General features: G+C 37.4%; 1 protein-coding gene across 5 annotated transcripts in view; it reads left to right on the forward strand.

Annotated features, from left to right (window-relative positions):
- The window catches only part of Ppp4r4 (protein phosphatase 4 regulatory subunit 4), a 96,185-nt gene that overhangs the window by 10,652 nt on the left and 64,875 nt on the right, over nucleotides 1-20,658 (forward strand). For 3 of the 5 annotated variants that reach the window (XM_005343496.2, XM_026780903.1, XM_026780908.1), the window contains exon 3: nucleotides 19,933-20,035. The exons of 1 other annotated variant lie outside the window; for it this stretch is intronic. In XM_005343496.2, coding sequence (XP_005343553.1) covers nucleotides 19,933-20,035 — 103 coding nt within the window. Of the gene's footprint in view, nucleotides 1-19,932; nucleotides 20,044-20,658 lie in introns of those variants that run through there. One more of the 5 variants, XM_026780920.1, reaches the window with a different exon arrangement.

A 20,658-nucleotide genomic window follows, 5' to 3' on the forward strand; every position in this document is an offset into this window, starting at 1 on the left:
TATTAGACCTTGGGTAAATTGTGTCTCTTCTCTGAACCCAAGCCTTGCCTAATCTAAGTAGGAATATTAATACCTACTTGTAGGATAGGCAAAAGGATTAGAGGGAATGAATGTAGCTTGATACAGAGTTGTGTCACGGAGGTTTCTGCCCCGCCCAGTCCTGCAGCCGTTCAGTCCCAAAGAAACACAGAGGTCTACATTAATTATGAACTGATTGGCCTATTAGCCCAGGATTCTTATTAACTAATTCTTACATCTTAAATTAGCCCGTAATTCTTGTCTGTGTTAACCATGTGTCTTGGTACCTTTTATCAGTGAGGTGTTCTCATCTTGCTTCCTACAGAGGTTTCTGCCCTGCCAGGTCCTGCAGCCGTTCAGTCCCAAAGAAACCACAGAGGTCTACATTAATTATAAACTGATTGGCCTATTATCTCAGGCTTCCTTATTAACTAACTCTTACATCTTATATTAACCCATAATTCTTATCTATGCTAGCCATGAGGCTTGGTACCTCCTATCAGCATGGCATTCTCATCTTACTTCCTCTGCGTCTGGGTGACAACAACAGACTCAGCCTTTTCTCTTCCCAGAATTCTTCTGCTCTTGTTGCCCTGCCTATACTTCCTGCCTGGTTGCCCCACCTATACTTCCTGCCTGGCTACTGGCCAATCAGCATTTTATTAAATCACTACAATATAAGTGACAGGGTACAAGACCATTGTCCCACAGCAGAGTTGTGTGGTCAGCAAAAGGTGATTTTTACTGTTCCTTTAAATTACCTGTTTTCAGAGTACAACATACTTTACTTTTGTTACAGAGGAAAATTTCTGTGCAGAAACTTTGTGTGGTCAGTTTTCTAGGCTATGATATCCGACCCCTCCTAAAATGTTATGCAAATAGTTTTATTGAGTATACATCAAATAAATACATTAAGCATACAGTTTAATGATTTTGAAAAACAGATACCTCTTCTGACCAGCATTTCAGTCAACATATAGAACATTTGCACTAGTATCCTTTTGCAGTTAATCTTTCTCCTGACCCTAAGCAACCACTCATATTTTTTTTTTTTGACTGCTGGTTAGCTTTACTTGTTCTAGAATGTAGACATGTGTCTTCATATCTCTTGGATAAGTGCTTTAGATATAATACAATGAGTCATCTGTCAAGGATATTTTTTTTTCATTTTTATAGCTTTGAGATACACTTGACATCCAGTAAGCTATACATATTTAAATGGTGAAATCTGGTGAGTTTTTACATGTGTACTTATCTGTGAAACTATTATGAATAGGTAATAAATAAATTAGTCATCCCAGAAAGTTATTTTGTATTCTTTTGTCATGATTTTTACATCTCCTAGTTCTTCCTCCACCCAGGACAATTGTTGATCTGTTTTCTATTGCTGTAGATTAGTTGTCAATTTGAGGGATTCTATGGACATGAATAGTGAAGATTACCTACTCTTTGTCCAGCTTCCTTTATTCAGTATAATTTCACTGAAATTCATAATTTTATGGTAGTGAGACATTTTGTTTATCCACCATTCATCAGTTGATGAACATTTGGGTAGTTTGGGGGGAATTTTTGTAGTTTTTGAGTATTAAAAAACAAGTGACTATAAACATTAATTTACAAATCTTTGTGTGAGCTGGCTATGGTAGCGCATACTGTGATCCTACAATGTGGGAGCTAAAACCAGGAGGATCAGTAGTTCAAGGACAGTCTCAGCTACATAGTAAGTTTGAGGTTGACCTGAGATACATGAGACCATGTTTCATTTGTCCTTGCTCACTGTTTAAACACCAGAAGTAGAGTGGCTGGGTTGTGTGCAGGGTCTATTATTACACTTTTATGAAATAGCTAAACTGCTATTTTTTGGCAGCCTGTGTGAACAATCTCCTTAGTTTTTTAAGCCAAGATAATGCAGATGTAATGATGTTCCATAATAGCTATAATTTGGATTTCACAGTGGCCAGTGGAGGTCATGCATGTTAATGGAGCAGCCATGAGCAGTCTTTTTTGATGATGTGTCTGTTTGAATCTTTGCTCATTGTTAGATATCCTTTTCAAGTGTTTTCTTCCAGCTGGTTGCTTGCCTCTCAATTCTCTTAGGTGTATCTTTTGAAAAGTAAAATCGTTTAAATTTGTTGAGACATAGTTTATTGATGTTTTTCTTTATAGTTAGTATTTCTGTGTATTGTTTAGGAGACATTTGCCTAACAGATCACCAAGATCTTTCCCCTTTTTAAAAAAAATAAATGTTAAGAATTTAGTATTTTTCTGTTTTAGATCTATGCTCTTCATTTTAAGCTAAATATTCTAAATGTTACAAGTATTAGTTGCAAATGCTAAAAGGATTAGAGTTAATGTTTCTTCAGTATGGCTTTAGTGAGAGCCAGTTTGCTTTTCTAAAGACAGGTCTTTGGGTTCTGTTTCTGTCACCTAAGCTCTTTAGTTGCTCTGTTTCCTGGTTCAGGTGTTCAAAGTGATGACTGAGCCTGATTAAGACTGAGTCTAAAATAAGGAGATTGGACATGAGTTTCATATTCCAACCACTAGGTGGTGCCTGCGGAGTGAAACTGATAAAGTGGGCAGGAAAAAGCTTGTGAGGCCTCAACCCTACATGAAGAACTATAGGCAACCGAGGAAAGCTGGGAGCAGGAGAGGTGATTTTCCCCACGGAAGAACACAGCAATGGGTTGTCTAGTGTCAAATTGTATGTGAGTTAATTGATAAGTTAATTAGATTGATTCTGGCATCCACTCAACAATGTGTATGTTTCTCAAAGCATCCTGATGGCCGTGTGTGTGTGTGTGTGTGTGTGTGTGTGCGTGTGCGTGTGCGTGTGCGTGTGCGTGTGTGTGTGTAAATTGTCAGTTTACTTATAAGAGGTAAGACCTCACTATATTCTATATCTTGATCATACACAAATTTTGTCAGTTATGCCTCAGTTAATCTTAAAATCCCCCTTTTTATAGGTTACTTAGGATATTGGTACTTCATATGTTATTAAGAGAAATGGTAAACTTGCCTAAAATAGTTATTTTACTATGAGGAACATCAAGAAGAAAATTGACTTTTTCTTGAGGAAAACATGCAGGTGTGAAGTGAAGAGTTCTATGGGAAGTCGTGGAAGATCCTAGAGGATCAGTAGGTAATTGTTTTAATCAGATTCTTGCTTTGTGGAAATTATGCTTTCACACTGACAGTTGGATGACTTTGAACGAGTTTCATAGTTGCTTTCTTTACTGTCACAAAGTGAAGGCCATGAGAGAGGTCCTTTGTCTTTCTAAATCCCTGTATAACTCCCACATTCTATTATGTCCTGTTGTTTCTTGTTCTTCATGTCACAGATAACTGGTTGAAGGTCTCTTTGTTCTTTTGGGGTAGAAATCACAAGCAGGCAAGAGAAGTAGCTTCCATAGTGTTGATATCCCTGAGCTCTTGAGTTCCAGAGGCTTACAGACCAGGCTTTCTAGCCCGTTTGAAAGCTATACAGCCTTGAAAACTAGGGACTCATGGCTCCATGCTTTCTAGGCCAGAGACTTACTTACAGCTTGGTGCTCAGGTCAGTAGTTTACTGTTTGGGCTGTGAATGCCTGTGGCTCCTTGCACTCAGCAGCTAGTTTTGCAGCCCTTGAACTTGGGTGTTGGTGCTTCTTAACCCTGGGCAGCCCAATAGACCCACTTTCAGCAACTCTGGCTGCGTCCTCCCCTGCGTGGTCTTTCTTATTCTGCTGTCCTTTATTGTCACATTCCTTAGTCTGTATTCCCTGCCACTCTCTGGAACTCTGAAGACATCTTCTAACTGCTGAATAAATAGAGTGGCCTGGGTTCTTTTGAATGTTATTCTGTAGCAGGTTTTAGTTGCTGCTTCTGGATGCTTGGGATTGAAAGCCCAAGGGTTCATCTATTCTTGGTATTCTCAGCTCAGTCTGCTCCACCTGTAGTAAAAACCCCAAATAGGCAATAGAAGTCCACTTGGGAGAAACCTTTATTGGTACCTAGTGTTGCAACACAAGGAGCAGTGCACCAGAGAGAAGCCACTGGAACAGTTCTGAAAAGAGTGAAAAACAGCATGTTTATATAGCCATATGGGCATGACACGCTTGTGAACAGCCTGTCACCAATCACAGCCTTACTTCACAGTGCCTGGCTTCTAGTACCAATAGCATACTTTACATATATACAATAAGCACCATCACAGGCCTTTTGATGAGACAATGAGGAGGTGCTTCCTTTCCCATCTTAAGTGAGATTAACTGCAGAGTATATGACATCAATCACCCAGTTCACTGAGGCTTATTGTCACTGCACATTGGAGTGGTTGTTCCCGAGTAAAGCCTCCTGAAACAGAAGTCAGGACTTCTGTTCCTGGCAGTTGGAGTGGAGTTTCCTCAGAACAATCATAGAGTGTTCAAAGTAGCCAACTGCTGTGATGACAGTTTAGCTTATTGCCAAAAGAAAGGACTTCTTAAAAACATTCCTTTACTTATTTTTCATATGTGTGCATGTGTGCATATACACGTCATAGCACACATGTGGCAGTCAGAGATCTACTTCTGAGAATGGGTCTCTCTTTCTCCTTTGTGGGTCCTGGGGCTTGAACTTAGTTTGTCAGGTTTGGCACTAAATACTTTAGCTTGCAGAGCCATAAAACTGACCAGGAAGGGACTTGTTTATTGATAGCTTTAGGCAATGAGGCACAAGGTTTTACAAGCTGTCAATCAAGTGGCTGCCTGACTCATCCCAATAGGTTTTGACTATTTAAAAAAAAAATCAGAGGGGCTGGAGAGATGGCCAAGAGATTAAAAGCACTTACTGCTTTGGTAGAGGACCCTGGTTTGATTCCTAGCATCTACATGGTGGCTCACAATTGTCTGTAACTCCAGTTCCAGGGTATCCAGTGCCCTTTCCTGGCACTGCACACCTGTATGTGAACATGCATACATACAGGGAAACATTTCTATACATAAAATAAAAATAAATAAATATTAAATAAACACCAAAAGATACTTTACAATAATGACTGCATAAACTGACTTTCTTTTAAAAAGTTGGCCTATGTTGATTTTACCAAGAGTTCTGTACATGGCTAGAATGCACTTTGATTATTTCCCTATTACTTTTTCTTATTTTCCCCACTGCCTGTCAGTGCATATTCCTAATAGTCTCATTTTTACTTTCAGGTTTCCCATCTCCTGGATTACATGAGAAAAAACATGCAGTCTTTGTGGGACTGTTTTAATTCACTAGCATGATGATTTCTAGTTCCATTTTTCTGAAAATAGAATAATTTCATCTTTCTTTATGGGTTGGTATATATATGACATATATCACAAAATGACATATACAATGAATCTTCATCCATTTATTCATTGAGGGGCACTTAGACTGAGTTCATAACCTGGGTATTGTTAGTAGTGTATCCTTAATTATGGGTTTGCTGGTCTCCACAGTAGCTGTCTTTGATTCTTTTAGGTTTATACACAGCAAAGGGAATTCACATTCCTCACAGTACCTAAAAAGGCCCAACCCCCAGCTCAAAGCCTGGGTGAGGGGTTGGGTAGGGAGAAGGAGTCCTTGTTCCACAAAGCCTTTCCAGACTGACTTAGTTGGCTCAGGATCTTCTAAGTGTTATAATTGATTTGTTTGTATTGCATTTTTTCTAACTCAGTTCCTTATTTACCAGCATATCTGTCAGCTGATGCCAGGAACTATTATGTGTTATTCGAACTCTGTGTGGGTCATATTATTCACTCTGGATTTTAGTTATCATCTCCATGATATCACTTCCAAATCTGGAGTTTAGGTAGCTGTCCCTGACCTTTTCCCCATGAAATTCAGGCCAAGATACTTTGCTGGCCCTCTGGTGTTGTAGTTCCACAATGTGTCTCTTCTAGAATGTCTTGCTGGCCTTCCAGATGTGAAATTGAATTTGTCACTTTTTAGTCTAAATGTGTTTACTTGTTATTAAAGCCTGACTGTCCTTTTATATCAATTTTTCTCTTCATTTTCCCATCAGTACTCTAAGTACCCAGCCACTAATTGCTACCTGACAAAATCTAGTCTAGGCATAAAGCATTATTAGGTTGTGCTAGAGAATTGAGACCAGTACCTGGTAGCCAGCATTTCTGAATAAGTGCTTCCTTCAAGGCTGATCCCATCAGTCCATTTGTCTTCTGTAGTTCAGTAACTGAGTTTTGTCCTTTCCTGCAGAAGTTACTTATCACCTCTTTTTTTTATAGGTGCCAGACTTCAGGTCTCTGTCTCCCAAGGTTGCTTGTCTTGTTACTTCCCTTCAGAGCTTTTCTCTTACATTTTCTTGCTTGATCTATCTCTCCTGTTATGCCATAACATATCAAAAATGTGTCTTAGAAACATTTTTAAAGGATTTTCTTAAAATAAAAACAAACCTAAACTTATCTTAAAAACCTAACAGGGAAGAGCTTCTAGATACCTTTGCATTTTGCATACCTTCAAACTTTCAGCACCCAGCCTCAGGAGCAAAAGCAGACCTTCAACACATCCCATTTACTATGCAAAGTACTACAGAACTATGGTCTTCATTATTATACTTTTCTGCCTGTATCCTCACCAGTAGGAATACATTTTAAGTTGTGATTGGCTATATACAAGTGCATGTTTGTGTGTGTGCTTATTAGTATATGTATTTATAATGAAAATATAATAGTAATTATTTTATGTCTATGTCTAATAAAACATCAATGTTAACACCAAAATAATCTTAATATGAAACTATAAAATGGGAAAAATCAAAGTAAATTACATAAAATCATTAATCTTATTTAATGATACCTCAGGTGTTCTTGTATTTTATAAGTTAGTCCATTCCAGGTAAGTGAAGGTTTTGTCCTCTGTAAGTGTTGTGAGGTGTGAGGAGAGGGAAACTTAAGTTAATTCTGTGATGTGTATTTGAGAGTCAGAGGGCTGTTTTGTGTCTCTGGTAAAAAGGTGGCTGGAAAACCAACTCCGTTTTAGGTAGCTGGAGGTCATTCCACAGTCAGTTATCTCTTTGACTTGTTGAGGACTGTGGCTCTTTAACAACTAGTACAAACCCCTGCTGATAGCAGAGGGCACATAGCAGGAATCATCAGTAAAATAAATTTTCTAGTACTGATGTCAAATAAACCATCTGACAACCTTTGTGGCAATATCAACTGAGATTCTGTTTTTGGTGGAATTGGGGATCAAACCCAGTTGTGTGTGCTAGGCAAGTCCTCTCCCATTGAGTTAATCCTCATCCCAGAGAACTTCTTTTAAAAAGATTGACTGTTAATCTGATTCTTGTAATAGGATTGTGATCTGAAGGGATGCACAGCCATAGATTATGGACTTAGAAATTGTAGGTTAAAATCTTGCCTGTAATCTTTACTAGCTCATAACTTTGAGTACACTACTTTCATTCCTTGCATCTCAGTTTACACAATTATAAGCTATAACTATATATATATTTAATGTAAAGACTAATAAGATACTTAGGGATAACATTTTGCCTCATTTTGTAAGCAGGGCCTGCAGTGTATTCTTGCTTTAGTTACATTAAAATAGATATGTTGATTTTTTTTTGTGATACTAAGCATTGTGATTATAAACAGGTTTGATGGTTCTCTGACTTTATAAATCTTTTAAGGCATTATTTTGAAGATTTAATGTTGGTTTTGATGAATAAAGAAATAAGTAACTATATAAAGCTTAGTTTTTGTTATGATATCAAAGCAAGGTCTGTTTAGCACCCAGTTCCTCATAAATTCAAACACATTGTCCCAGTAATTTCTGTGTGATCTTAAGTGAGAACTCCTAGGAAGGGCTCCTTGGTTGTGTATGAGCTAAGGTCATAAACCCTGCACTTAGTCAAATAGTAGTAGTAAGCAGAGTTCTCAGATATAGTAGTGACTGTGTTATCCCATCTTTTGTGGGTTGCATCTACTTCACTTCTTTCTTTACTGACTGGTTTAGGATTAAGTAAACTATGTAGGAAAAAGGGAACATTATGCTATATAGTTAATATTCTTATCATGGGAATCTGTCTTCTTTTTGAATTTTGAGCTTTTAGATGGTTAGAGTAGGATACTAGACTAATGACAATATTTTAAGAATATAAATTCATTGTAATTGCTGGGGATCAAACCTAGAGTTCCTCATATGCTAGGCAAACATTCTGCTATTAAGCTACATACCTATCTTGACCTATTGTAACTTTGTGGGATTGGACAAGAATTTTATGAACTAGAACAGGTAACCTCATTTTCAGAGACTAGAGATAATGAATTTTCCCTCCCTCCTTCCTCCCCCTGCTCCTCCTTTTTTCCTTCCTTCCTTTCTTGATAGAGTCTTGCTATGTAGCCCAGGCTTCCCCTGAACTTCTATCTTTCTCATTCTCTCTGTTGCTTGATATTATAGGTATGTGCCACCATACTCTGCCCTTCCCCCTCAGACAGACAGACAGACAGACACACACACAAATACTCAAATCAGCCTTCCTTCCTTTCTTCCTTCCTTCCTTCCTTGGTTGTCTCAAACTGATTATCACTTTTTGTATCTTTCCACAGTAGGGCACATAGCCTAGCTTAGGAGCAAGAGTGGAGTGAATGAAGTGGAAGGAGAAGTTCGAGCTTGGTTGTACATTATTAGTTATTTTTCTTTTTTTGTGGCTGTGACAAAACACCTGGTAGAAATGACTCAGTGAAGAAGATTTGTTTTGACTCATGGTACAGTGGGATGGTGGTGGAGGTAGAATAGTGGGTGGCTTCATTTTTTGGTGGAGAGAATTGTGACATGCTACACCATGGTAGTAGATGTGAGCAGAGGTAGCTAGACCAGAACCCTTGATGGCTGTAACCCTTAAAGACTGGCCTCTAGTGTTCCATCTGCCAATGGGGCTCCATCTCCTAAGTGTTCTGAGGTCTCACCAAATAGCACCCCCATCTGGGGACCAGGGGTCCCAACATGAGTTTGTACGTATCCACACATCCAGCTATAGCAAAGGCTGTGTAATGTAGTGATTGGAAGCATAGGTTTTGAGTTATGCAGACTGATAGCTTTGGAACCTTTATCTTCCTAAAGAGGAAATAGAATGTAGCCTGTGATAGTATCTATCCACTTGCTAAGATAATTGTGAGAATTAGCTTACGTGAAAGTAAGTCAGGTGTTTATTAGCACACCACCTGGTATGCAGTATAGCAGACACTATTTTATCTTGTTATAGGGGGAGAAGCAAAGAAATAACATTTTTGGTGAACATGTAACTGATGTAGTAGTGAGGGCAGGGTTGGCACAGAAGAAAGAAAACTAGCATGTTAATATTAGAAACTGGAGAATCCAGAGCTGAGGAGTTAGGATTGTGATGAGTGTGAAACTGGTCTTAACCATGAAAAAATGCAAAGTCAAGGTTCTGGCCAGCAAGCGAGATCAGAGTTTAAGCTTCTGGACATGGTAATAAGATCCAGCTTTTGACAACAGGAGTGGAATGCGGATGTGAAGTAGAGATAAATAACTATTTGCTCTGTGCCTTGTGCCAGGTATGGGAGTGTATACGATCTGGCCAAAACACCCTTGACTGGAAGAGGTTGGAAACTGCCTTTTGGTCACTTAGTCACCTGAATGGTGTTTACTATCACAGCAGAGGGGGTGGCAACAGTCACAATCAAACTTTATTGTGGTAACAAATGCTTGAATTTTTATTGGCTTAATGTATCACTGAAGAGGCTTTTAAAATAGGTGCATCTCCCAAGGGAAAGCAAATAATTAGTAGCACTAATTTAGAATTTGAAAGATAGCTGTCCTACATCCATTTATTTAGTCTTATATTTTTCCCTCCTCACTTTTTAACCTCTAGTGTACAGCTTAGATGATTAACCCAGTTCTTTTCAGTGTTAGAGAAATGGCTTGCTGACTGGCTTTAGAGAGAATTGTTTGAATCCTTTTTGTTTCTTAGTGAGTATCCTAAAAATAAGCATGCCCTAAACACTAGGGCAGAGGGAAGCCATGGGGCAGCCCATGAATGTTCTTCATGCATCACTTTCAACAGAAAACTGGAGGCTTTGAAGTCTTGAAAACTTAATTTTTTAAACAAAAAGAGTAAGATTAATTAGATAATTATTTAAAGATTATATATGCTGCATTAAATAAATGATTTTACACTGACACCTCTATATTGTTCTGGGTCCCTTCCACTAAGTGATGGTAGTGCAGATATGAATTAATTGCACACACTTGTTATGTTTACCCTGTCACCAAAGTTAGCAAATGCTAATCACAGGCTCATAGCCTTAAGAAATTCTAGTTCAGCACTCTAATTTAGCAACCAAGTCTACTGTTCTCTGTGTCTCTTTTGTCCTATTGGCAACCATTTTCAGATTGTTCCTCATACTTTTCTTCTAATGCGTATTTACGCAGAGGCTCTTAGTTAGGGTTACTGTGCTGAAACACTCTGACCAAAGCAACCTGGGGAGGAAAGGGTTAATTCAGCTTACAAGACCTCAAGCAGGGCAGGAACCTGGAAGGAAGAACTGAAGCAGAGGCTTTGAGGGGTGTTAACTACTGGCTTGCTTCTTGTGGCTTGCTCAGCCTACCACCCGCCCAGGGAAGACACCACCCACAATGCACTGGTCCCTTCTCCCTCAATCACTGATTAAAATGCCATTGCTGGTGGGAGTGCAAATTGGTTTAGCCAATTTAGAAATCAGTATGGTGGGTTCTCAGAAAATTAGGAAACAACTTACCTCAACACCCAAAGGATGCTCAATCATACCACAAGGACATGTGCTTAACTATGTTCGTAGCAGCATTATTTGTAATAGCCAGTACCTGGAAATAACCTAAATGCCCCTTGATCGAAGAATGGATAAAGAAAATGTGGTATATATATTTACACAATGGAGTACTACACAGTGGGAAAAAATAATAACATCTTGAAATTTGCAGGCAAATGGATGGATCTAGAAAACATCATTTTGAGTGAGGTAACCCAGACCTAGAAAGACAATTATCACATGTACTCACTCATAAGTGGCTTTTAGACATAAAGCAAAAAAAAAAAAAATAGCCTGCAATTCACAATCCCAGATAATCTAGACAGCAAAGAAGATCCTAAGAAGGACATACATGGATCTAATCTACATGGAAAGTAGAAAAAGACAAGATTTCTTGAGTAAATTGGGAGCATGGGGATTAAAGAAGAGGGTAGAAGGGGAGGGGGAAGAGGAGGAGGCGGAGAAAAATATATAGCTCAATAAAAACAATTAAATAAATAAAAATGTATACAGAAAAAAAGAAAAGAAAATGCCTCATAGACTTGCCTACTGCCCAGTCTTATGGAGGCATCGTCTCAATTGAGGTTCCTCTCTGATGACTATAGCTTGTATCAAGTTGACTTAAAACTAGTTAGGACACATTTATGCTGCTTTTGTTTCTATCCCTATCACAACATCAGTATTGGGAGGATGGATGAAGGAAGTGAGCACGTGTGTTTGAAAGGCTGCTTCATTTGTGCAAATTGCTGCTGTGATTGTGGCTGGTTCCACTCATTCTGCATCTGTGGTGACTCTGTAGGCTCTTTCTACATTTATGTCCTACTTTGCATTTTATTGTTGTGAGAAGCACCATAGCCAAAAGCAACTTGAAAGGAAAAAGTTATTTAATTTTATAGCTTATAGTCCACCTTGAAGGGAAGTCAGGGCAGGAACATAGAGGCAGAGACTCAAGCAGTGGTCACAGAGGATCACTGCTTCCTGGCTTGCTTCTCCCGGTTTCTTCAACCTGCACAGGGGTGGCTCCTTTGCAGTGAGCTTGGCCCTCTCATATCAATCAAGAAAATGTCTCACAAATTGCTTACAGGCAGCCTGATGGAGGATATTTTCTTATTTGAAGATGCTTTTTCGAGACAACTCTTGTTGCATCAAGTTGACAAAAAAACCAATCAATATACTTTTTAAAATTATTTTTTCATTATTAAAAATCATCTAGAATGGTGGCTCCCAAAATGCATGGCCCAGACCACAGCAGCAGTATCACTGGGTACCTGTGAGAAATCAAGTCCTTAGGCCTCAGTGAGACCTATGAACCTAGAGGATCTGGGATTTGGCTTAGTATTATCAAGTGCTCTGCTGATCTCAAACATGCTAAGTTTGAGAGCCACTTCTCTAGTGTGTCGTACTTCCCAGCTTGAAGTTAGCACCTGTGTATTTCTGCTAAACTGAACATGTAGTCAAAAATAGGAAATAACCATTTTAGCTAAGCAGTTATCTAAACTGCTGTTCACATTATTTATCTAATAGTTGCTTTGCCTACACCAGAGTTTCCTGGATTTTTGTTGTTGTTGGGAAATGGATGTTCTTTGTTGTGGGGAGCTGTCCTACACACTGTGGGATGTTTAGCAGCATCCTGGGCTCTACCTGCTGGGTAACAGTATATTGTAAATGGACCCCAAACCAGGGGTAGGAAGAAAAGAGAAGTTCACTGACTTGTTCCCTATTAACTGATGATGCCCACTATGTTATCCATAATACCTTTTTCTCTTCCTGTCAGGAGAAGAGCCAGGTATTAATTGATTACAAATATTTAGTTTTTGTGTTTGTCAGCAATTATGAGAATTATGGTTTAGGTTGATTTTCTTTTTTTCCTGTTTATATCCTAGGTATAGTAAGCAGTGTCAGCCTCTGAAGCATCACTGCTTTGTTAATATCATATTGCTATCAAAATCAATGGCAGTGTGATTTTCTGTTGTTAAGTAACTTGTTCATTTTATTTGGATTCCAAAATAATTTTTATTTTCTTTAAAGTTCAACTGTTTATGTAAGTGGTGGTTGTACTGTATTGATTGCTTGGGAATATGGTATGCTCTTTCATTTTTTTTTTTAATTTTAGAAAAAAATAATTTTAAAATTTATATGTGTGGGTGTTTCATCTGTGTGTGTATGTGTCTGTACACTACATGTGTCTTTGGTGCCTGTGGAGGTCAGAAGAGGGTATCTGATCCCCTGGAACTGGAGTTGTAGATGAAAAAGAGCTACCATGTAGGTTGTGGGAGTCTTACCTGGGTCCTCTACAAGAGCAGCAAGCGCTGTTAACTAATAAGCCATCTTTGCAACTCTTAATTAAAAATTTTAAATATTTACTTAATTTTTTTTTGACCATGGCATGTATGTGGAAGCCAGAGGACAACTTTGTGGAGTTAGTTTTCTCCTTTTTACCTGTATATAGGTTCCAGGAATTGAACTTAGGTTGTCAGACTTAGAGGCAAGTGCATTTACCTGCTGAGCCATTTGCCAGCTTTTAAAAAACACGTTTTCTTTGACCATTTCATACATGTATATAGTGTACTCTGGTTGCTCGCCCTCTCCTCCTGCCACCCTCCCTTCTTCATACAAATGTCTTCCATATTCATGACTGTAGCACAAAATAATAAAAATCCAGAGACAGATATTGGGGTTCAACCAGAAAAGCAAATGCCAAGCCACTAGAGAAGTCTTACCTCTACCAAGACTGGGTGATCATAGACTAAGCAACTGAGCAGCCGGAGCCCCTCTCTCTCCTCCAAACTGTATTCCTTCTAGTGCTGGGATTAAAGGTGTAAAACTTTCTAGTATTGGGATTAAAGATGTGAGGCGCCACCAGCTGGATTTGTTTCTGCATTGATCTTGTTTAGCTCAGGATGGCCTTGATTTTACAGAGATCCATCTGCCTCTGTCTCCCAAATCCTTGGATTAAAAGTGTGTGCCACCACTGCCTGACTTGTAGTGACAAGCTTTATTTATGAAAACAGAAATAAAATATCACTATATTTTTTCTTTTTTATCTAAAATTAGAAGTATATAGCTAATATAAGAAAAACTATATACAATAAATATAATAGCAGTATACAGTATATACAGGCATACAGGCAATAAGTACACTAACAACGTCTAGTCCATTTGCATTTGACAAATTCAGAGAAAATACTCCATATTGATCCTATCTTGGTGAGTTCAAAGTCTTGTACCTTTACTTTCTATCAGAACTTGCTTTCTGCATCTGGTAAACAAGGAAAACTATAACTATCTAGTTTTCAGTCCTCTCAGAGACCCATGAAGAAAATAATATTTTAACTGAATAAGCGAGCAAGCAATTTTCAAAAACTGTGAGAAATGACAAAAACAGCTGACTTCCTGGACTCTCACCCAAAGTTCCTATGCAATGTTGGGGTATGCATCTTCAGCCTACAGGCCTAGCATATCTGACAGACTTTTTGTGAAGCAGGATATTGGGAAGGGCAGTCCCTTCTTGTCTTGACAATGTTTGGTGTCACTTTCTTTTGTGTCCTGCTTGTTCTATTAGGACAGCATACTGTCAGCAGTCAAAGCAAGGATATTTTCTTGCTCCATGGCTTACTTTTGCCACAAAGAAAGTAAACTTCTTGTGAAGTTTCTTCAATACCCTTTATCTCCTCTGAAGTAAAATGGTACTGCCGGGGACAGACATGCCTCATTGTCATAAAAAGAACCTAGGTTATTTTAACATCTTAAATGCTATGTTTTCTAGATCTCTGAAGTGTTTGAAGATGTATCTAAAATATATCTTTGACCTTGAAAACATACCTAATGAAATAGAATGGTACTTCCAGGGGCAGACATACCTCATTGTCATAAAAAGAACCTAAGTTATGTAGAAGGAGCTGCGGACCACTTTCCGCCGCCTGGCTCCCAGCTAGCTTTACCCAAAATAATTACACGGAAACTGTATTCTTTTTAAACACTGCTTGGCCCATTAGCTCTAGCCTCTTACTGGCTAATTCTCACATCTTGATTAACCCATTTCTAATAATCTGTGTAGCACCACAAGGTGGTGGCTTACCAGGAAGGATCTTAACCTGTTTCCATCTTGGAGAGGAGAGCTATATCGTCTGCCTCATTGCCTTCTTCCCAGCATTCTGTTCGGTCTACTCCACCTATCTAAATTCTGCCCTATCAGGCCAAGCAGTTTTCTTTATTAATTAACCAATGAAAGCACAGATAGATAGAAGACCCACCTACATCAAAGTTATTTTAACATCTTAAATGCTATGTTCTCTAGATGTCTGAAGTATTTGAAGATATATCTAAAATATATCTTTGACCTTGAAAACATACCTAATGTGACTATAAGTTTGATTATAATAGGTGGCTAATTACTAACCTGCACTCCCTTATTATCCTAGACAGTTGGTAATAATAACTTTAAAGGACTAGAAATTTGCCTTATATTGTTAAATGAGCTATATAGTTATAATACCTTGAATAAGAGTAGAAATGTATGTACAGTAGGTTCTAACAGAATTAATCTCAATATACAAGGTTTTTTTTTTTTTTTTTTTTTTTTTTTTTTTTTTTTTCGAGACAGGGTTTCTTTGTAGCTTTGGTGCCTGTCCTGGAACTAGCTCTTGTAGACCAGGCTGGCCTCGAACTCCCAGAGATCCGCCTGCCTCTGCCTCCCGAGTGCTGGGATTAAAGGCGTGCGCCACCACCGCCCGGCCGATATACAAAGTTTATATACAATATACAAAAGTCCAATCCAATGTAAAATGTTTAAAACTAGTAGTTGATTTTTAGAAGTAGATTCATTAGCCTACCCTTTTATCTTATCATTTCTATATCCTCCCTTTTTTCAGAGTAGATTCAATATCTACCCTTTTGTCCTATCATATCTATATCCCCCCATTTTTTTCTTTTCAAAATGAGGACCTTAAATCTAATTTCTTTTGTTTAGCTTTTTTCCTGACCATTATTGTTGAAGGAGCTGCGGGCTGCATTCCTGCCACCCAGCTCCCAGCCACTGGCTAGCTTTTCCCGAAATAACAACACACAAATTGTATTCTTTTAAACACTGCTTGGCCCATTTCTACTAATGTGTGTAGCGCCACGAGACAGTAGCTTACCGAGAAGGATTCTAGCCTACTTCCATCCTGGGTCGGAGCTTCATCGAGTCTGCCCCAGAGAAAATGGCATCTCTGCTCACTTCCTCTTCCTCCCAGCATTCTGTTCTGTTTACTCTCCCCACCTCAAGGATGGCCTATCAAATGGGCCAAGGCAGTTTCTTTATTAGCCAATGACCTTCCTCCATCACATTACCAAGAATAACTTATTACTAACCCCGTAAACAATAACAAATATCCATAATCTATTGAATGACCAAACACCACCCACCCCACCTCTTGGGAATGTTAACATTGTATTTTTAAATTTACTTCCTGCTGTCTTGGGGTGATAGTATCTTTAGGGGATCCTGAAAAGAAAAATTTGAGTTAATTGTCAAGTCCTGGGAGAGGTAGCTGTATCTTTTTTTTTTGTCCAGTCTTTGCGTAATGGGAAAGTGCAAGCCTTATCTCAAGTCCTGGCTAGAGTAGTTTTTAGGTTGGATCATCTCAGCTAGCCACCTCGAAATTATTCTGAGCAGTTTGTAGTCCAAAGCCAATAATTAGGTGGTGTTTTTCAGCTTAGTAGTGTTATCATAGTCCTGGAGGAGTCATCGTCATCGTTGTGGGGCCCCATGCTCCCTATGGAGACTTCAAAGGTTGCTGTTAGGTACGCTCATGGTTCACTGGAGAAAACTGATAGAGACTCAAACCAAAATCATGTACAGGAAGGTAGATGAAACATTTTTCTAGAATTAGTTAATACGCTATATGACCATTAATACATGACAAAAAGTTTAAAATATATCTCTTATAAATCTTATACCTTAAGAAAAGCTGTCAAAGGGTCAATATAAAACCAAAGGATTATGAGATTAGTAGCAATAAAATAGTCCTTAAATTTTTGTTTTTCTTCTGTCTTCTATCAGGTGACTCTTCTGACACAAGACAGAGATTTTGAATTTCACTTTAATAATCATATTTTGGTTTAGAGAAGCAGAGAGCCACACTCCAACTACAAAGCTAGTTTTAGTCTTTAAGTGGACTGGGACTACAAAAAGACCATTATATGTTTTTAGAACAGCAGAAACAAACATTTGTGAAGATTTATGAAATTTTACCATGTTGATAGGCTTTTGGGATAGTTGTACTACAAGCTTTTTGTCAGGGTCCACTTTCTTCCCATAGTTCGTTAATTTCATCATTTGTAAAAGTTAATATAATTTCTGCAGGGACTATTGCTGCTAATTGACAAAGTATCAATTTTCCTTTTAGAATTAACTCAGAGACCTTTTACATATAAGTTTTTAATTTTTTACTTGGTTTATGTGGTAAAAAGATCCATTCTAAGATGATATCTTCCCTTTGCATTAAAATTTCTGTAGGAAAATGTTTGGAGGGTAATAGGACCAGAATGCATTTAAGATTTGGATTCACATGATCCACATGTGCCTTCTGTAACTTCTCTTAAAAGTCAATTCTCTTTAAAAGATCTACTTACAAGGGTAAGAAAGTGAAATGATTGTGAAATCCTGGATTCCATAGTCTGCTGTAGTGCAGCAGGTCAAGACTTGATCTTGGCAGCTTTCTTACCTTTGTAAGTAGATCTTTTAAAGACAAAAATGAAGAGAAAAGAGAACAGCATGAAATAAGGGACTATGCTAATCTAAGAAGATTGTCAGAGGTGGAAACTAAAGTTGTCCAAAAATTACTTGTCATACAATCAAAGGTAACCCCTAAAATTTGTCTATACCCTAATCTAGAATGCTGGAGTGTATTCTTAATTTTTAGAAGAATCCTGAAATGAAGAGATCATCCTATATTATCTAGGTCTAGTAACATGCGTATATAAAGGAATTATCCAGAGTAAAACATAGGACAGGAGAAGGCAATTTGACCACAAAAATGGAGATGCAGGAAGCTAAGAGGGCCAAAACTGGGTACCACTGATTTCTTGACTTGGGGCTTCTGGTCTACAGAGCTATGAAAACAATATTTCTTGTTGTCTCAGGTTACACATAGACAAATACACTACTGTTGTGATTTATATCTGAGTAAAGGCTCATGTGTTTGAAAACTTGGACCTCAAAAGGCAAACATCACATGTTCAAGATTACAAAAAGTAGCAAAAAAAAAAAAGACTATAAAATAAGAAGCTATTCTGAACCATACCTTCAGGGTTTAAAGATTATAATCCAATTCCGTGTGTGTGTGTGTGTCTGTGTGTGTGTGTGTGTGTCTGTGTGTGTGTGTTTAATGAGAAAGTAAGGCAAAGACTAATAGTTCTTATCACAAGAGACAGAGACCACAAAACATATAATTATAACCTACTATTTGTCTCCAAAGAAAATTAAGAAAATAAATAAGACACAAGACCATCACAGTCATCATTAATTATGAAAGTGTAGAATTGAAGTGATAGAACTCAGTAGAAAGTTGGAAAATGACTCAATTAGAAAAGATAGTGAATGAAACAATTACTGTTGAAGAGAAATGGGGAAATTTTAAATATAAAAATAGAAGGTTTGAAGGTAAAAAGAATATGAGAGAACATAATACAGAAGATGAACAAAAATACAACATGATGATAGGAGGAATCTTAAGAAAAAACTAAGCAAAGCATTTTATTTAAGTTAAAAATATTTAAAAAACTGGCTGTGATGGTTTGAATAAAAATGCCCCCCATAGGCTCATATATTTGAAGGCTTAGTCACCAGTGAGTAGTAGTATTCCATAGTCTGCTGTAGTGCAGCAGGTCAAGACTTGATCATGGCAGGACAGCTTCATTCACAACTAGAACATGTTTCTTATGACTGGAAAACACCTGAATAATTCTGAAGAAGCAAACATATTCCTTAAACTATTTGAAAACTTTATATTTAAAGTTCACATACATTTTGTAAAACCATGAATAATTCTTGTCGTAGTTACTTTTCTGTTGCTACGATAAAACACTATAAAAGAGTTTACTGGGGCTTACAGTTTCAGGGGATTAGTATCCATGACCATCATGGCAGGGAGCATGGCAGCAGACAGCCATGGTGCTAGAGCAGTAGCTGAGAGCTTACGTGTTGAGACACAACCTTAGGACAGAGAGAGGGAGACTCAGAATGGCTCTTAGGAAACCTGAAAGCCCATCTCAAGTGTCACACCTTCTTCAACAAGACCACACCACCTAATCTTTCCCAGTCAGTTCTACCAACTAGGGACCAAGTTATTCAAATATATGAGCTTGTGGGGCCATTCATCTTCGAATGACCTCAGTTTGAAGAGAAGTAAAAATAATTTTAATTTATTGAAAGTATGTAAATAAAATTTATGCCATAAACATTTAATGTGTTTGGTGTCTGTTCAGAACAGGTGGCATTTCCTTCAGTACTTGACATGCATCAAAACTTGTAATACTCAGACTGTATTTTAAAGAAGTATTTGTAGTTCATGGAAGTGTTCTTTCCAGAAGGATGTGAATATTTCCCAAAGTATTTAGGCCTCTAGAATACCACAGATATTATTTTGGGAACAAAGCTGTAATGCATGTTAGACCAAAAAGACATTATATAAAATGTACTAGTGGCCTGTAAGAGCTTTGAGTGTATCTTTCAGAAGTTTCTTGCATTTCATGAAGCCAAACTATATAAGTCATTTCAGTGAACTCAGCATTGTGGTTTTGTGTAGATTATTTTAATTGTTGCTATAATTATTATTTTACCATATTCTATCATATATTTTTATAAAGTATAGCAAACTTTCACATCACAGAGAAAAATGTGGTAGATTTGTAAAGTATTAGTAAAATGGTTAATACTTTATGACACGTATATTAACAAAAAATTGTATTTTGCATATCTGTAATGTCTATATGTATTTGTTATAAGATTTATTTAATAAGATTTTATATCTGGTTTTACTTTTGTATTTCAGTGATGTGGTTGAAACATTGTAGGAAGTCATTAAAAACAGTTATTTTTTTCAAATTGACCCATTAAATTTAAAATTCAGCTCCTAATTTTAAATTTAAAAATTTGCATTTTCCTTGTAAGTGCTGGTCAAGATATCCAAGGAACAAGTGTGATTGCAAATCTTCCAATTTTGATGCGACAGAATCCTACTGAGACCCTTCGGAGAGTCTTACCCAAAGTCAGAGTAAGTTGGTATGAAATAAGATTCAAGTTTATTGATTTTTTTCTTTTTCCAGTAGCATGTTATCACTATTAAGAGAAAATTTTGGAGCTTTGATGGTTTATCTTTTACACCTACTAATGGAGTAGAAGAAATGTTATGTTTATTTTGAATTATAATAAACATATTTAGGGAAATTAGTTGTAAAGAGTTCCTTGGTGATTTTCAGTAAAGAAATTCTAAAGGTAAATTTGTAATAGCTTAAAAATGTAGCTATCTTTATAAAATTATAGATATATCATTTGATATTGTTTTCAAAAATTTCAAAAATTAGCACACTCATTTTATGTCTTTACTACTGATAGTAATTTAACTAAGATCCTGTGGATAGGCCTGTGCTGACTTCTGAGGAATCCTCAAATGGAGTTCATTATGATCATCTCAGTTTTAGTTTACATGGATTTCACTCCTTCTTAAGTTTCTTGAGAATTAGTTTCTTGCTGTGACCATAAATATTTTCTCTACTGTCATATTTCTCCTCAAGTATGTAATGTCCATTGATTACTAATATATCATGCTAGATATTAATAATTGATAGTTATTATTTATTTGCACCTGTATGCATATGAAGAACTTCTTTTTTTATT

Source organism: Microtus ochrogaster, chromosome 1 (genome assembly GCF_000317375.1).
Source record: "Microtus ochrogaster isolate Prairie Vole_2 chromosome 1, MicOch1.0, whole genome shotgun sequence".
NCBI lineage: Eukaryota > Metazoa > Chordata > Mammalia > Rodentia > Cricetidae > Microtus > Microtus ochrogaster.